This window comes from Cervus canadensis, chromosome X, assembly GCF_019320065.1.
Source record: "Cervus canadensis isolate Bull #8, Minnesota chromosome X, ASM1932006v1, whole genome shotgun sequence".
Classification (NCBI taxonomy): domain Eukaryota; kingdom Metazoa; phylum Chordata; class Mammalia; order Artiodactyla; family Cervidae; genus Cervus; species Cervus canadensis.
In genome coordinates this window covers 69,052,319-69,069,879 of record NC_057419.1, presented here as the reverse complement: position 1 = coordinate 69,069,879, position 17,561 = coordinate 69,052,319, and the positions used below count along the sequence as shown (strand labels likewise).

General features: G+C 38.3%; 1 protein-coding gene across 14 annotated transcripts in view; it reads right to left on the bottom strand.

Annotated features, from left to right (window-relative positions):
- The window catches only part of DMD (dystrophin), a 2,532,480-nt gene that overhangs the window by 21,776 nt on the left and 2,493,143 nt on the right, over window positions 1–17,561 (bottom strand). For all 14 annotated transcript variants that reach the window (XM_043457704.1, XM_043457699.1, XM_043457698.1 and 11 more), the window contains 2 exons: window positions 15,448–15,691; window positions 14,139–14,262 (listed from right to left, as the gene is read on the bottom strand). In XM_043457704.1, coding sequence (XP_043313639.1) covers window positions 14,139–14,262; window positions 15,448–15,691 — 368 coding nt within the window. The remainder of the gene's footprint in view (window positions 1–14,138; window positions 14,263–15,447; window positions 15,692–17,561) is intronic.

Below are 17,561 nucleotides of genomic sequence, written 5' to 3'. Positions count from 1 at the left end.
AGGCGGATTCTTTACCAACTGAGCTACCAGGGAAGCCCACTGGAACATTATTTTCTCTTAAAAAAGGTGACTGTGTATGAACAAATATGCCCACCATTATTTTTCTTTGGATTACTTATCTAAATCACATATTCTGTTTTAACTAATTTCCAACTGGATGTGTGATAACTTATTATGTTGTCCCTGCCTTTCTCTAGTTTTTCTTAAGAAAAAAAAAGATTTATCCTGTACCTGATACTTACCTTCAATGACTTTTTGAAATCATGATCTGGGATAGACAATAGATGGTTTGTTGTTGTTGTTGTTTGGTCACTAAGTTTTATCCGACTCTTTGTGACACTATGGACTGTGGCCCGCCAGGCTTCTCTGTCCATTGAATTTCCCAGGCAAGAATACTGGAGTGGGTTGCCATTTCCTTCTCCAGGGGATCTTATGGACCCAGGGGTAGAACCTGCATCTCCTGCATTGGAAGGCTGGTTCTTTACCACTGAGCCACCAGGGAAGCTCTAGATGGTTTCAATTCTACATAAAAATATTGTGTTTAAGTTCTCTAATATATTAATGGTATATGGTGATGATGCTGATGACTAGCTGGCTTGTGTTGAATGGTGATGAAAGATACTGAAATTAGTAGCTATTATTCATTTTTTATTTCTATTAAGATCTAATTGATATATAATATTTTATTAATTTGAGATGTACAACATGATTATTTGAAATATGTATATACTGTGAATTGATTACCATAGTAAGTTAACATTCATCACCATAGTTATAAATCTTAAAAGTTTTCATCACAAGAATAAAAGATTTAATCTCTTAGCAACTTAAAAAAATTGAAATATAGTTGATTTACAACATTGTGTTAGTTTCAGGTATACAGCAAGGGGACTCATATATATATATATTTCTTTTTCATATTCTTTTCCATTATAGGTAATTACAACATATTGAATATACTTCCCTGTGCTTACAGTAAGACCCTGTTGTTTATATATTTTATATATAGTACTGTGTATCTGTTAATCCCATACTACTAATTTATTCCCTTTCCCCTTTGGTAATCGTTTGTTTTCTTTGTCTGTGATTCCATTTGTTCTGCAAATAAAGTTAACTTGTATCATTCTTTAGATTCCACATATAAGTGACATCATATGGTATCTGTCTTTCTCTGTCTGATTCACTTCACTTAGTATGATCATCTCTAGGTCTATCCATGCTGCTGCACAACTTTCAAATATACAAATATATAATACAGTATCGTTAACTGTAATCTCCATGCTGTACATTATAGCTCATGCAGGACTAATTTATAACTGGAAGTTTGTACTTTTTGACCACTTTTCCCAACCCCCTGCATATGGCAACCACCAATCTGTTTTCTGTACCATTTTACATTTGCACCAAAACTGTGTACAAGGGCTCCCTTTACTTAACATCCTCACCAGCAGTTACATTTTCTTTCTTTGATAACAGCCATTCTAACAGATGTAAGGTGATATCTCATGGTTCTGATTTGCATTTCCCTGATGATTAGTGACGTTCACCACCTTTTCATGTACCTGCTGGCCATTGGTATATCTTCTTCATGTATATTATCTATGGTGAAACAGATCACCAGCCCAGGTGGGATGCATGAGACAAGTGCTCGGGCCTGGTGCACTGGGAAGACCCAGAGGAATCGGGTGGAGAGGGAGGTGGGAGGGGGGATCGGGATGGGGAATACGTGTAACTCTATGGCTGATTCATATGAATGTATGACAAAACCCACTGAAATGTTGTGAAGTAATTAGCCTCCAACTAATAAAAAAAAAATACAAAAAAAAACTAAAAAAAAAAAAATCTAATTGACCTTCTGCCCATTTTTCAATCAGATTGTTGGTTCTATTGAGTTCTTTACAAAATCTGGATATTCTCCTTATAAGATATAGGATTTGCAAATATTTTCTCCCATTCTGTAGGTTGCATTTTCATTTTCCTGATCATTTTATTCACTGTACAGGAGCTTTTTCTTTGATGTAGTCATTTTATTTTTGTTTTTCTTGCCTTTACGTTTGGTGTCAACTCAAAAAGTCATCGCCAAGATATATCATACACCTTACCGCCTGTGTTTTCTTCTAGGATTTTCATGGTTTCAGGTCTTACATTAAGTTTTTAATCCATTTTGAATTGATTTTCATGTATGGTGTAAGATAGTGGTCCAGTTTCAGTCTTTTGAATGTGGCTGTGCAGTTTTCCCATACCATTTTCTGAAGAGACTCATCTTTTCCTATTATATGTTTTTAGCTCCTTTGTTGTAAATTAATTCCCCATATGTGTGAGGGTTATTTATGGGCCCTCTGATCTATTAATCTGTGTATCTGTCATTATGCCAATACCACATCATTTTTACTTCTGTGCCTTTGTAATACAGTTTGAAATCAGACAACATGAAGCTGCCTGCTTTGCTCTTTTTTTTTTTTCTTCTCAAGACTGCTTTGGCTATTTACGTTCTTTCTTGTGGTTCCATACAAATTTTTGGATTTTTCTTTCTCTTTACATGGAAAATGCCATGAAACTTTGATAGAAATTGCTTTGAATCTGTAGATTGCAATTGGTAGTATAGACATTTTAACAATAGCAATTATTTCAATTCATGAGCATGACGTATTTATTTATGTTTTCTTCAATTTCTTTCATCACTGTCTTACAGTTTTTAGTGTACAGATTTTTCACTGCCTTAAATGTATTCCGAGGTATTTTGTTCTTTTAGATGCAATTATAAATGGGATTATTTTATTTCTCTTTCTCATAGTTTGTTATTAATGTGTAAAAACGCAACAGATTTTTGTATATTGAGTTTTTATCCTGCAACTTTACTAAATTCATTGAGTTCTAACAGTTATTTGGTAGGGCATTTCAGGTTTTCTTATATATATTATCATGCCATTTGCAAATACAGATAAATTAACTACTTTCTTTCTGACTCTGTGCCTTTGATTCTTTTTCTTGCCTAATTATGCTGGCTAGGACTTTCAGCATTATGTTGAACAAAAGCAGCAAGAGTAGGCATCCCTGTCTTCTGATCTTAGTGGAAAACCTTTCAGCTTTCACCACTGAATATCCTTTTAGTGTCCAATCTTTTTGCCTTTTCATACTGTTCAAGGGGCTCTCAAGGCAAGAATACTGAAGTGGTTTGCCATTCCCTTCTCCAGTGGACCACGTTTTGTCAGAACTCTCCACCATGACCTGTCCATCTTGGGTGACCCTACATGGCATGACTCATAGTTTCATTGAGTTAGACAAGGCTGTGGTCCATTTTCTGGGCCCTGGTGTTAGCTGTGGGCTTGTCATACATGGCCTTTATTATGTTGACATGCATGCCCTCTATACCCATTTTATTGAGAATTTTTATCATAAATGGATGCTGAATTTTGTCAAATGCTTTTTTCTTCACCTGTTGGGATAATCATGTGATTTTTATATTTCATTAATGTGGTATATCATATTTATTGATTTGTATATATTGAACTGGGCTTCCCAGGTGGCTCAGTGGTAAAAAATCTGCCTGCCCATGCAGGAGATGCGAGTTTGATCCCAAGGTCAGGAAGATCCCCTGGAGAAGGAAATGGCAACCCACTTCAGTATTGTTGCCTGGGAAATTCCATGGACAGAAGAGCCTGGTGGGCTACAGTCTGTGAGATTGAAGAGTTGGATATGACTAAGCGACTAAACACATACTCACACACTGAACCATCCTTGCAACACAGGGATAAATCCTCCCTGGTTATGGTGTATGATCCTTTTAATGTACTGTTGAATTTGGTTTGCTAATATTTTCTGGAGAAATTTTGCATCTGTATTCATCAGATACTGGTCTATAATTTTGTTGTAGTATCCTTATCTATCTTTAGTATCAAAGTAATGTTGGCCTTGTGAAATAATTCGGGGGTGTAGTCTCAAATTTTTTTAAGTGTTTGAGAAGGATTGGTATTGATTCTTTGTGTTTAGTAGAAATCACAGAAACCATCTGATTGTGGGCTTTTTTTTGGGGGGGGGGGTAACGTTTGTTTATAGATTAAATCTCCTTTCTCATTGTTGGTCTGTTCAGATTTTGTTTCTTCAAGATTCAGTCTTGGTAGGTTGCATGTTTCGAGGAATTTATCCATTTCTAGATTTTTCAATTTGTTTCCATATAATTATTTTGAATAGTCATGTATGGATGTGAGAGTTGGACTGTGAAGAAAGCTGAGTGCCAAAAAATTGATGCTTTTGAACTGTGGTGTTGGAGAAGACTCTTGAGAGTCCCTTGGACTGCAAGGAGATCCAACCAGTCCATCCTAAAGCAGATCAGTCCTGGGTGTTCATTGGAAGGACTGATGCTGAAGCTGAAACTCCAATACTTTGGCCACCTCATGGGAAGAGTTGATTCATTGGAAAAGACCCTGATGCTGGGAGGGATTGGGGACAGGAGGAGAAGGGGATGACAGAGGATGAGATGGTTGGATGGCATCACCGACTCGACGGACATGAGTTTGAGTAAACTCCGGGAGTTGGTGATGGACAGGGAGGCCTGGCGTGCTGCGATTCACGGGGTCGCAAAGAATTGGACGCAACTGAGTGACTGAACTGAACTGAACTGACTGATGGTCTTTTGTATTTCTGGTTTAAGTTGTAATGTCTCTTCTTACATTTCTGATTTTATATTTGAGTCCTTTTTTTTCTTGGTGAGTTTGTCTAAAGGTTTGTCATTTTCATTTAGCTTTTCAAAATAGAACTAAAAACAAGCTTTTAGTTTCAATATTTTCCATTATCTTTATCATCTCTATTTATTTCTGTCCTAATCTTTCTTTCCTTCTATTAACTTTGGATGTTGTTTGTTCTTCTTTTTTTGTTCCATGAGGTGTAAAGTCAGGTTGTTTGTTTGAGATTTTTCTTGTTTCTTCTTGCAGGCATTTATTATTATGAATTTCCCTCTCATAACTGTTTTGCTGCATCCTATAACTTTTGTATATTGTATTTGCATTTGTCTCAAGGTATTTTTTATTTCTCTTTTGATTTCTTCATCAATCCATTTGTAGTTTCAGTGGTGTGTTATTAAATATTCACACATTTGTGAACTTTCCAGTTTTCTTCTTGAAATTGATTTTTGGTTTTATTATATTATTGTCAAAAAGATGCTGGATATGGTTTTAGTCTTCTTAAGTTTATTGAGACTTGTTTTGTGGTCTAAGATATGATGTATCCTAGAGAATGTTGCCGCCTAGAAAATATTCCATGTGAACTTGAGAAGAATGTACTCTGCTGCAATTGGATGGAATGTTCTCTAACTGCTCATCTGATATAATGTATAGTCCCATGCTTCCTTATTGATTTTCTGCCTGGGTAACCTATCCACTGATATTAAGTGAGGTATGGTTAAATCCCCTACTATTACTGTACTGGTATCTATTTTTCCCTTCAGGTCTGTTAATATTTGCCTTATATTCACCATGTTCGGTGAAATAAATATTTACAAATGTTATAGATCTGATTGGATTGACCTCTTTATCATTATGTAATGCCCTTTTTTGTCTCTTATTTTAGTTGTTTCAAAGTCTATTTGATATAAGTAAAGCTATCCCAGGTTTCTTTTGGTTTTTATTTCTGTGAAATATCTTTTTCCATCCCTTTAATCTCTGTGTCTTTACATCTTTTTTTAAAGATTTTTTTGATGTGGGCCATCTTTAAAGTTTTTATTGAATTTGTCACAATACTGCTTCCATTTTATGTTTTGTTATTTTTTGGCTGTGAGGCATGGCGAATCTTACCTCCCTGACCAGGGGTTGAACCCACACCTCCTGCATTGGAAGGTTAAGTCCAAGCCACTGGACTACCAGGGAAGTCCTTTTTTATGTCTTTACATCTGAAGTGAGTTTTTTTATAGGCAGCCTATAGCAAGGTCTTCTTTTCTGCTGTTTTTGTCAGAAAGGACTTCTGTTAAATTTTATTTAAATTTCAAAGCTACAGAAAAATTCTAAGAATAGTAAAATAGTCTCCTGTATACCATTTACCTTGATTCACCAAGTGTTAATATGTTGCCATATTTGCTTTGCTTCTTTCTCTAAGTACATAGATTTGTTACTGTTGTTATTACTGTTACTGACCCATTTTCATTCCAATGTAAGGTTCAGGCCCCTTTATTCCTAAGTACTTCATCATTATCTCTTTGAACTCTTATTTTAAGGAACCACACTGGCACTATATTATCATCTAGTGTGTAGACTATATTTAAATCTCACCAATTGCCTTTATAATATCCTTTATAACTATAACCAAATATATGTGTGTGTAACAAATATACGTATATATTTTTTCTCTGATCCAGGTTCATGTATTGCATTTCTTTGTCACGTGTCTTTTCTTTCTCCTTTTTTTCTTGGGGAAGTATAGTTGAATTACAGTGTTGTGCTAACTTTCTGCTGTATGATAAAATGATTCAGTTATACATATATACATTCTTTTTTAATATTCTTTCCCTATATGGTTTATCATAGTATAGTACTTATAGTTCTCTGTGCCCTACAGTAGGACTTTGTTTATCCATTCCATATATAAGAGTTTACATCTGCTAACCTTGATCTCCTTTCCCTTGGCAATCACCAGTTTATTCCCTATGTCTATGAGTCTGTTTCTGTTTCATAGATAGGTTCATTTGTGTCATATTTTAGATTCCACATACAAGTGATACCATATGGTATTTGTCTTTCTCTTTCTGACTTACTTCACTTAGTATAATAATCTAGAGTTACATCCACATTGCTGCAAATGACATTATTTTGTTCTTTTTTAGGGCTGGGTAATATTCCAATGTATTTATGTACCACATCTTCTTTATTCATTCCTCTGTTGATGGACATTTAGGTTGCTTAACTGTCTTGGCTATTATGAATAGTGCTGCAGTGAACATAGGGGCACATGTATCTTTTTGGATTAGAGTTTTGTCTGGATATATGCCTAGGAGTGGGATTGCTGGGTCATGTATACTAGTTTTAGTTTTCTGAGGAACCTCTATACTGTTTTCCATAGTGCCTTCACCAGTTTACATTCCTGCCAACAACAGTGTAGGCATGTTGCCTTTTCTCCACATCTTCTCTGGCATTTGCTATTTGTAGAGTTTTAATATGGCCATTCTGACCAGTGTGAGGTGATACCTCATGTAGTCTTGATTTGCACTTCTCTGATAATTAGTGATGCTGAGCATCTTTTCCTGTGGCTATTGGCCATTTGTATTTCTTCTTTGGAGAAATGTCTATTTAGGCCTTCTTCCCATTTTTCAATTGGGTTGTTTATTTTTATTTTTTTGCTGTTGAGTTGTATGAGCTGCTTGTATATTTTGGAAATTAGGCCCTTATTGGCTGTATCATTTGCAAGTAGTATCTCCCATTCCATAGGCTGTCTTTTCATTTTGCTTACGGTTTCCTTTGCTGTGCAAAAGTTTTTAAGTTTGATTAGGTTCCATTTCTTTATTTCTATTGCCTTGGGAGACTGTAAGTCTTGCTTTTCAGCCATTTAGCCACTCTTATATTGTGATTGGGGGATTTAGTCCACTTAAAGTAATTTTTGATAGGTATGCCAGTTTGATACTGCCAGTTAAAAGATTGTTTTCTGTCTTATAGTTCCTCTCTGCCATTCTTCTCACTAGAGAGTGATTCTCTGTGATTTGATGACTGACTGTAGTGTCATGCTTAAGAGTTCTTCCTATTGTTTGTATATAGGTTTCTGCTTTGTGGTTTCCATGAGGTTTAGATGAAACATAACAGTCTATTTTAAGATGATAATAACAAAAGTTCAAATACATTCTAAAGCTCTACATTTGTACTCTCCTCCCTATGTTATGTTTTTGGTGTCACAATTTACATGTTTTGTGTGTCCAATAACAAATTACTTTGGTAACAGTTATTTTTATCACTTTTGTCTTTTAACCTTCCTACTGAATATACAAGCGATTAGCCTATCACTGTTATAACATTTGATTATTCTGAATTTAATTATATTCTTACCTTGTGAGACTTATACTTCCATGTTTTCCTGTTACTAATTATGACCCTTTTATTTAAAGAAGTCTCTTTTACATTTCTTCTAAGGCTGGTCTAGTGGTGCTGCTTTCCTTCAGCTTTTGCTTGTCTGGATAACTCTTTCTCTTTCCCTCAATTCTGATGGACAACTTTGCTGGATAGAGTATTCTGCTTGGCAGGTTTTTTTTTTTAATACTTTGAATATATCATGAAACTCCCTTCTGGCCTGTCAAGTTTCTGTAGAAAAATCTGCTGATGGATTTATGGGGTTCCCTTGTATGTAAGAAGTTGTTTTTCTCTTGTTGCTTTTAAGACTTTCTCATTGTCTTTAACTTTTGACAGTTTAATTATGATGTGTCTTGGTGTGGGAACTGTCCAGGTTTCCTGACAGTATGTCTCCTTCCTCAGGCTAAGAAAGTTTTCTGCTCCTTTCTCTCTTTTCCTTCTAGGACTCTATGTTAGGAATAATTGTTTTGTCTGCTTGATGGTGTACAATAAGCTCCTTAAGCTATCTTCTCTTTATCTTTAATTTTTTTATTGAAATATAGTTGACTGACAATGTTGTGTTAGTTTCAGATGTACAGCAAAGTGATTGAGTTATATATACAAATATTCTTTTTTACATCCATCTCTCCCATTATAGGTTGTTACAGAGTACTGATAAGAGTCATCTATTTTATATACAGTAGTGTGTATATGTTAATCCCCAACTCTCTCTGGTAACTGTAAGTTTTTCTAAAGCTACTTAAAAACTTGGTGTATTATGGATGAATTCCATTGTCCTCTTTGAGTTTGCTCATCTTTTATTCCCAATTCATCTAGTCCACTGCTGAATGCCTCTATTGTATTTATCAGTTCTGTTACTGTATTTATTGCTTTGTCATTTGTATTTTCTGTCTTTGTCGGAATTTTCACTTTGTGCATTGTTTTCCTGACCTTGATGGGCATCTCTTTGCTGTTTTGTAATCTTTATTTGGAAAACACTTATCTCAATTTCTTTAAGGTCATTTTTGAGGTTTTAGCGTGTTCTTTTCTTTGAAACATGTTTCTCTTTTTTTCCCCTTTTCCTTGTCCCTTTCTGTTGGTTTCTATGCATTAGCTACAAGTTACCCCTCCCATCTTGAAGGGGTGATCTCAGGTAGGAGATGAGCCTTATTTTTCAGCTCTGCCCTACCTCTTGATCATCTCTGAAACTCTCGTGATTGTCCAAGGAGGCTTATTTGTTCTTACTGCCTCTGTAGTTGAGGGTGTGCCCAGACCTGTCAGTGTTCCAAAGGGGAGGAGGATTTCAGTCAGCACTTAGATGCAAGATGAGTGGAAGACTGAGCCTCTGGCAACAGCTTTTTAAAGTCTGTAAATAGACGTCTTTTAGGGAAAGACTGGGAGATGTAAGTTTCTGTATGCTCCCTCTGCACTGAGCTCTGGGAAGATAGCTAGCTATTTAAAAACTGCTGTTTTTTGTTTTTTCCCTTTTGGTATGCTACCATTTCACTGAGCTGTGAACATAAGCCCCCACGGACTACCAGAACGGCAGATATGCACACAAGCTCCTTTCCGGGAGATACCCATGACCTGGAGCGAGGCAGGAGTGGGGAGACGGCACTAGCTGGCCTACGTCATCTCTGGAGAGTATGGAAGTCAGCCCCTGGATGTGTGTTAAATTAGAAGCCTGCCTCTTCAGGCTGAGGCTTTTAAGATATAGACAAATGAGCCTCTTTCATGGAAAGACTGGGTGCATTGCAGCCTGTTGCCTTTATGCTGTGCAGTTGGCCAGGGGCAGTGTGAGGCATGGTGAGTCCCCCTGTAAGTACTGTCTCTGTTCACTCTGGCTTTCTGGACTTCATGGGTGTTAGATGTTTGGAGAGCCCATCACTCAGGTAGAAGGACATATTAAGAGCTGGGGCTCAAACCTTTACTACTCAGAGAGAAGCTAATAGTTGTGAGTTCCTTCCTGGTTGTGTGTCACCATGACCGGGATGGGGTTCACAGCAAGACTGTGGCTCAGACTCTCCTATGTTGTTTTCAGTTCGCTTCTATTGGAGTAGAGTTGCGTTACAATGTTCTTAGCTTCAGGTATACAGACAAGTGAATCAGTTATACATCCATCCACTCTTTTTTAGATACTTTTCCCACATAGGTCATTCCAGAGCACTGAGTAGAATTCCCTGTGCTATACAGTAAGCCCTGATTATCTGTTTTATATATGGCAGTGTGTATATGCCAGTCCCAACCTCCCAACTTCCCTGGTAACCATTCGGTTTGTTTTCTACATCTCCTACATGCTGGATGTGGGCTTTTTTGGTTGTCCCATGTTTATGTATAGGACTCACTCAGCTATTTCCTGAATGTCTTTGAGAGGGAACTATTCAGTGTGGAGTTGTAGATTCTGTGTTTGTGTGCGAGGAGGGAAGTTCAGGATCTTATGTTGTCATCTTGATCCAGAAACTCCAGTGAAACTTTCTCAGTGTGTGAATCGTTCTATATCTACATAATGGTATACTGTGCTTGACTTTGAAAATATTCATTCAAGAGGCATTTTACTGAATGCTTGTTGCATAAAAGGTGATCAATTGGGAAAGAAAATGAGCAAGACTTAGTTGTTGCTTTTAAGGAGGTTAAGTACTTAACTAGGGAGAAAAAAACTGACTGGTACAGGAGGGTGGATTTTGAATATCATGGTAAAGGAGTAAAATGGAAGGAAAGAAAGAGAGAAAGACAGAAGAATTTAGTACCTTGCTTATGATGATGGTATCATGTTGCTCAGTTGTGTCCAACTCTTTGCAATGGACTGTAGCCCAACAGGCTCCTCTGTCCATGGGCTTCTCCAGGTAAGAATACTGGAGTGGCTTGCCATTTCCTCCTCCAGGGGAACTTCCCTACCCAGGGACTGAACCCGTGTCTCCTGCATTGGCAGGCGGGATTCTTTACCACTGGGCCACCAGGGAAGCCCATGGGTGTGTGTGTGTATATATATGTGTGTGTGTATACATATATATATACATACACACACACACATGCTCAAATTTATCAAGATGTATACATTAAAAGTATATCTTTATCATTTACACCTGAATGAAGCTAAAAAAAAAGAAGGCAGGTAGGTAAAGGAAGAAAATGCAGAAAACTGGTACCTATGCACAGTTTAGACAGTGGGAGAGATGTTCTGGAGGCTGACCGTGATTTCAGAGTGTGTTCTATTTTTATCTGATTTTATCCAGAACATATTCACGGGAGAGGTCTAGCTGGCAATCTTGAGAAAAAGCCTTGAAGTGATGTGCTGAGGACACAACATCACCTATGTGGTAATCTGGCATAAGATACTTAGCGTGAATCCAATTGGGAGTATACAAGCAGGCAAATCCCCAGTGAGAAACATTCTACACAACAACTAGCCTGACCTCTTCTGAAATGCCAGTGTCCTGCAACATCTGAAGAGGCTGGGGGAGTGTTCTAGATTAGAGGAAACTCAAGAGACATGACAACTAGATGCCAAGGGTGACCTTTCATTGGCTTCTAAATGAAAAAAGATAAAAGGCTATTAATAGAAAGAATATTATTGGCAGAATGGGGGATATCTGAATCTAAATTATCTATTAGATAATAGTGGTATATCAGTGTTAATTTCCTGAGTGTGACTATGTAAGAAAATATTTTTCACCTTGGAAGATACATCTTAAAATGTTGAGGGATGAAATGTTACTATGTATGAAATATAGTCATTCAATGAGTAAAACTATAATGCACATAAAACAGGAATATATACAGTATATATACACACACACACACATACACACACAGACTCAAAGATGTTAACAAACATAAATAAATACAGCAAATTGGCAAAATGTTGACTAACCTGCAATTCTGCCCTAAGTTTGAAATTGTTCTAAGCAGGGAAGGAAACTTTTAACATTGTGTAAACAAACAAAATACAAAATGTTCTTTAAAAAGAATGATTGGGTACAAGTTAAGGAGTCAGAGATAAGTTGTTAGGAAGACAGACTTTGTCCATTTCTATTTGTCTTATTTTAAAACATAATGTGAGCTTCACAGCACACCATCCCATTTAAAAAAAAATGTATAGAACACCCACATGGTACACAGAGACTTACCATTGGTAAGTATGTCATGGTTTGAGGAAACACTCCAACTCATTAGATAGATCACCCAGTATGACTTCACCTGTACTTCTCTTTCCAGAGTCCTGGGGTTATATATTACAAGAATGTGGCATTCTACCAGAGTATGGTTCAGCAAATCCCAGCCTTATCACACCTTGGAGCTTCAAAGCATGAGGACACACACTGCATTTATTTTAATACATGTGCATCTCTCAAGAAGAGGGTCTTTCCCTGCCCCCTTCTTTACAGTGAGGACTCAATGGACATGAATTTAAGCAAATTCAGGGAGTTAGTGAAGGACAGGGAAGCCTGGTGTGCTGCAGTCCATGTGTTCACAAAGAGTTGACACAACTTAGCAAATGAACAGCAACAGTGGGGTGGGGGGGAATCACCTCTGCACTCAGTCTCTTCAGAGAACAAGCTTACTAACAATAGAGCCTATCCATTTGACACTGGCAAGTTATCTCTTAGCCTAACTCAGCCACTGGCAAATGCACTTCTGTCCTTGTATTTAAGTCTGCCACGATTCTCTGAGCTCCACAAATCATCAGGCCGATGGCCTGAGGTGAATTTGGGTGCTTTCATAGGCATGCTGCCTCCGGGCTCATGGTGACAGGTCTAAATAATTAATACTTCTAAGCACCCAGGGCTTTGCATCTCACCTCTCAAATATGCGACTTAGCTTCTCAGGCTGGGCTTACTTCAAAAAAAGAGAAAATCCTGCAGTAGGAAATAACAACAGACATACTAAAACTCCATTGTTTTGGGAATGTAAGGACTTTACAAAGGCATATGTTTTCAGATGCTGAGCTATTGCTTACAGTCCCAACAGTCGATTAGCTCGATTCAGATCTCAGGTGGAGGCAAGAACAGCCAATGCCCTAAATCATTGCGGTGTGGCAAAGCTGGGAAAACAACTTCAAACATCTCCTCTTCCTTCACAAAAGAAATGAAAGCTGGCTTTCATTTATGGAGTTACCTGCTTCACTGTTTGGTCTTAACGTTCCTTCTCAGTCTGGAGAATATGACTTGGTGTGTCTACACCTTCCAACACTACTCCCCCCATCAACTAAATGGAGGTCTTCCCCAAGGCCCTGAAACCATGCCCCTGTGTTATATTTCTCCTCTCATACCTTTCAGCTCCCCATTCTGTGAGGTTCACCCTCAAATCTCTCCAGATTGCCCTTTACCACCTCCTCAAAGACAGGACCTCCACCTTCAAAAGGATCACCATCTTCTTCCAACCAAGTCCTCTCCCCTCCTTTCCTTACATCTTCCAGTCAGACCCCTGGTCTTGGGTACTCTACTTTCAAATAAGTCACAGTCATCTCCTCCTATCCCATCCCAGACATCTCTTAAGCAGCCTCAGAAGTCCCATAACTTGGCCTTTGTGACTGCCTTCTCACTAGTCTTTCAAACTATAGAAGTTTTACTCTGGGACAGATAAAGCTGCCAGAGTACATCTCTACAGCTATTTCTTACCTGCTAAATGATTCTCAGTGGCTCTGTGACCCTGACCAAACACCTCTGCCCAGTATTCACGTCACTACATTGTGACCCTAACCTTCCTCTGCGGCCTTACTTTCCCCCACTCCTGCCGGGATCCTATCTTTCTAATGTCTGGAACCCTGGCTCTTTCCTGTCCTTGGCCTTCATCTCTCCATCTTCAACAAATGCTCAGTTCCTCCTCCATCCTTCTGAACCCTTCACAGATATCAATTCATCAAAAATCCTTTTCAGATCTCCCAAAGGACTGAAACTAATACCACGTGGCCTTATTCTAGTAACTGAACAGCCAGACCTTAGAGGGTGAGGGGACTGTGTCTTTCATCTCTGTACCCCTAAGGCATTCATGACAACCTCTGGTCCATAACTGACATTAAATAATTGAGCAGGCAATTTAAAAGTTGCTGCAAATAGTTCACCATTTCCAGACCTTAAGAGATGGCAAAATCCAAGAGTAGCTAAGACAGACACTTACCCATGGATTCTGAAGTTTGACTGCCAACCACCCGGAGCAGCATAGGCTGGCTGCTGTCTGACCTCTGAAGAGAGGTAGAAGGAGAGGACACCGTTGTGCCATTCACCTTGGCCTCGGCCTGGGGCTAAGGCATCCAAAGAAAATAGAATTATTTTCCATAATAAACACTCAAACAAATACATAAATTTAAACCCATTATAGACACTCAAGAATCTGAAATTATGACTTTTCCTAATTAGAAATCTCCCACAGACAGTTAAAGTTGGGAAAGTTTACAGTTGATAAGATCCATGGATACTATCTTTGTATTTGAATCATAACCCCTCAAAAGTTTGAAAGACATTACAGCTACAGTGGAATAAGATAGAAAAAAATCATTACACTAACTGAAAGATGTAGAAGGTCATGTGAGAATGGTGAAATCATATGAAGTGCAAGTGAAAGTCGCTCAGTAGTGTCCAACTCTTTGTGACCCCATGGACTATACAGTCCATGTGATTCTCAAGGCCAGAATACTGGAGTGGGTAACCTTTCCCTTCTCCAGGGGATATTCCCAGCCCAGGGATTGAACCCAGGTCTCCCGCATTGCAGGTGGATTCTTTACCAGCTGAGCCACAAGGGAAGCCCAAGAATACTAGAGTGGGCAGCCTATCCCTACTCCAGTGGATCTTCCCGACCCAGGAATTGAACTGGGGTCTCCTGCATTGCAGGCAGATTCTTTACCAACTGAGCTATCAGGGAAGCCCATATGAGACCACAAAAATGTAATGGAAAATTCATACTTTTGTGAAGTATTATGCAATAAGATGGAGAGACCATATCTCAAAATTTATAATTCCCAGAAAGCCAGGACTATGTGCAGGGAAGGGTCTCCTACAGTGCAATATCCTGCTACATTTTCAACGGCCACTTAAATTATATTTTAGGGATTATCAAAAGGAACCAAAGGCATACCACAAAATAAGAGTAACTACAAAAAAGAGAGCTCCTGATTTTCAAGAGGTAAAAATTTCACTTTCGGATACCAGTGGAAACCTTTCTGCATTTTTTTTCCCATGATGAATTTTAAATTGGTCAAATAAAACACATTTTCATAGGACACAATCTGGCAGCAACATAAAACGACATGCTCATTTCATTCCTATTCTTATATCCCTTGCTATCTAGCACTTGGCAAAACACACACTGAATAATGACCAAATCAATGTTTGCTGCATTTCTGAAAAGGACTGAGAGTTCTGGTTCTTAGTTGTAAGAGGGGAAAGTGGATTTTTGTAAAGATCCCATGTTAGAGAGAGGGGTGTCTCACTTGCTCCAGCAGCTGCCTGAGCCTGTGTAACTGGGACTCCAGCTGTTTATTGTGGTCTTCCAGGATTTGCATCCTGGCTTCCAGGCGGCCTTTGTGTTGACGCAGTAGCTTGGCCTCAGCAATGAGCTCAGCATCCCGGGGACTCTGTGGCGAGGTGGGCATCATCTCAGGAGGGGACGGCAGTGGGGACAGGCCTTTATGTTCATGCTGCTCCTTGAGACGATCATATTCTGCCTGCAGATTCCTATTCGGCATCAAAGAAGTGGGGGAAAAAAACAAGGGAAAAAACAAGAAAAAGGAAGTTGAATATCATCACCAGATTTCTTATACTAATGGCAGAGAGATATTTCTGACCGCCACCAAACACAATAGCAAGCAAAAGAGAGGCACTTAATGAATGGTTTTTATGATGACGATTTTAGCAATGCTTAAAGAAAAAAAAACAAAAACAAAAAACAAAATAAAGTTTGAAGCGTCTGCCCGGTGTGTGTGAGGGGAGATGCTTTTCAATCTTCTATACTTAAAAGCCTTGTGAGTGCTATGTTTACATAATTAAGCAGCAAAGGAGTTAATCATTGTGTAAATATTGCCTTAGACTGTCATCAGATTATAATTCTTATACTTCTATTGACACTTGGGTTTGCTTAAACAAATCATCAAATATTTTCAACAGCATGGTAGAAGAACATAGTAAAAGTGTACCCATGTACCCACCATGGTGCTTTAATAAACTTAACATATGCCATATTTTCTTCAAAATTGTGAAGAAATAAAATATGACAGTTACAGCTGAAGCGTCCCCACAAGTTCTCCTTATTATGTCAGTTCCCTGCTCACCGCTACCCCTAAGGAGATAATGCCATCCTGAGTTCCATGTCCATCATTACCATGATATCCATCATTACTAGGTTGAACTTAATAAAGACAGTGATATTCAGCTTTTTTAAACCTACATAAATGGCTGTTTCATGTGATTCAATCTAATAGCATTATTTAACATAGCATGTTCCTAAACTTTAAGAACTTTGTTGAAGCATGTACATCCCATTCTAAGAGTTGCTTTTTGCCTTCAACATTCTTTGGCAGCTTGAATATGCCATCAACATTCTCCTGTCAAAGACCATTTAGGTTGTTCCCAACTTTTCCCTAATACAAACAGCGACACAACGAATTTCCTTCTACTGGTCTCCTTGAATACCTGTTTGAGAGATTCTTTACAGAATAAATGTAGATATAAAATTGTTGGGTTCCAGCACCACCACCAACATTGCCAAAGATCACCAAACTGCTCTCCTAAGTGTTTTTATACCAATTCGTTCTCCCACCAGCAGTGAGTGAGGTTTTCCATTTGGCCACATCTTCATCAAATACTTGGCATTACCAAACATGTAAGTTTCGGGTGACGGGTACGTTTTATTGGTGAGGCTGACCTTTTTTTGGCTGTGCCACACAGATCATGGGATCTCAGTTCCCTGACCAGGGATCAAACCCGCACCCTTGGCAGTGAAAGCACAGAATCACTGGACAGCCAGGGAATTCCCAGGGGATGAACATTTTTCATCTTAGTTGGCTTTTAATGTTTCCGTACCTGTTTCCCTACTGGGTAGTCTTTTTCTTATGCAAATTCTGGATATGTTCTAGATGCTTATTTATTGCCAATTATAGCATAGCAAATACTATCTCTTGGCCAAATATTAGTACAGCTGATTTTGACCTTTACTCTTGGCATCCTATTCTACAATGATTTTTAATTTCAAAACATTCCTCCATGTTTTCTGTGTGTCATGTTTTAAGAAAATCTCCCGTACACCTACATTTTATAGTTAACAACTCTGTTTTTCACATTTACAACTTAACCCAGAATCTTTTGTTTGGTGTGAACATGAAATCTAACTTGACTCCCCCTGACGTAGATAACTTATTAAGCCAGCCCTGTGCCTTGTATAGTCCACCTTTCCCCGACTCCCACTGATTTCGATGGCATTTTTACAGTCCATCAAGCACCCATAAATACACAAGTGTGCTTCGGAGGTCTCTATTCTCTGTGGTTGGTTTATTATCTGTGTGTCCCTGTGTGAATTCCACATTATGGCCATGAATATCTTGTGGTCTGG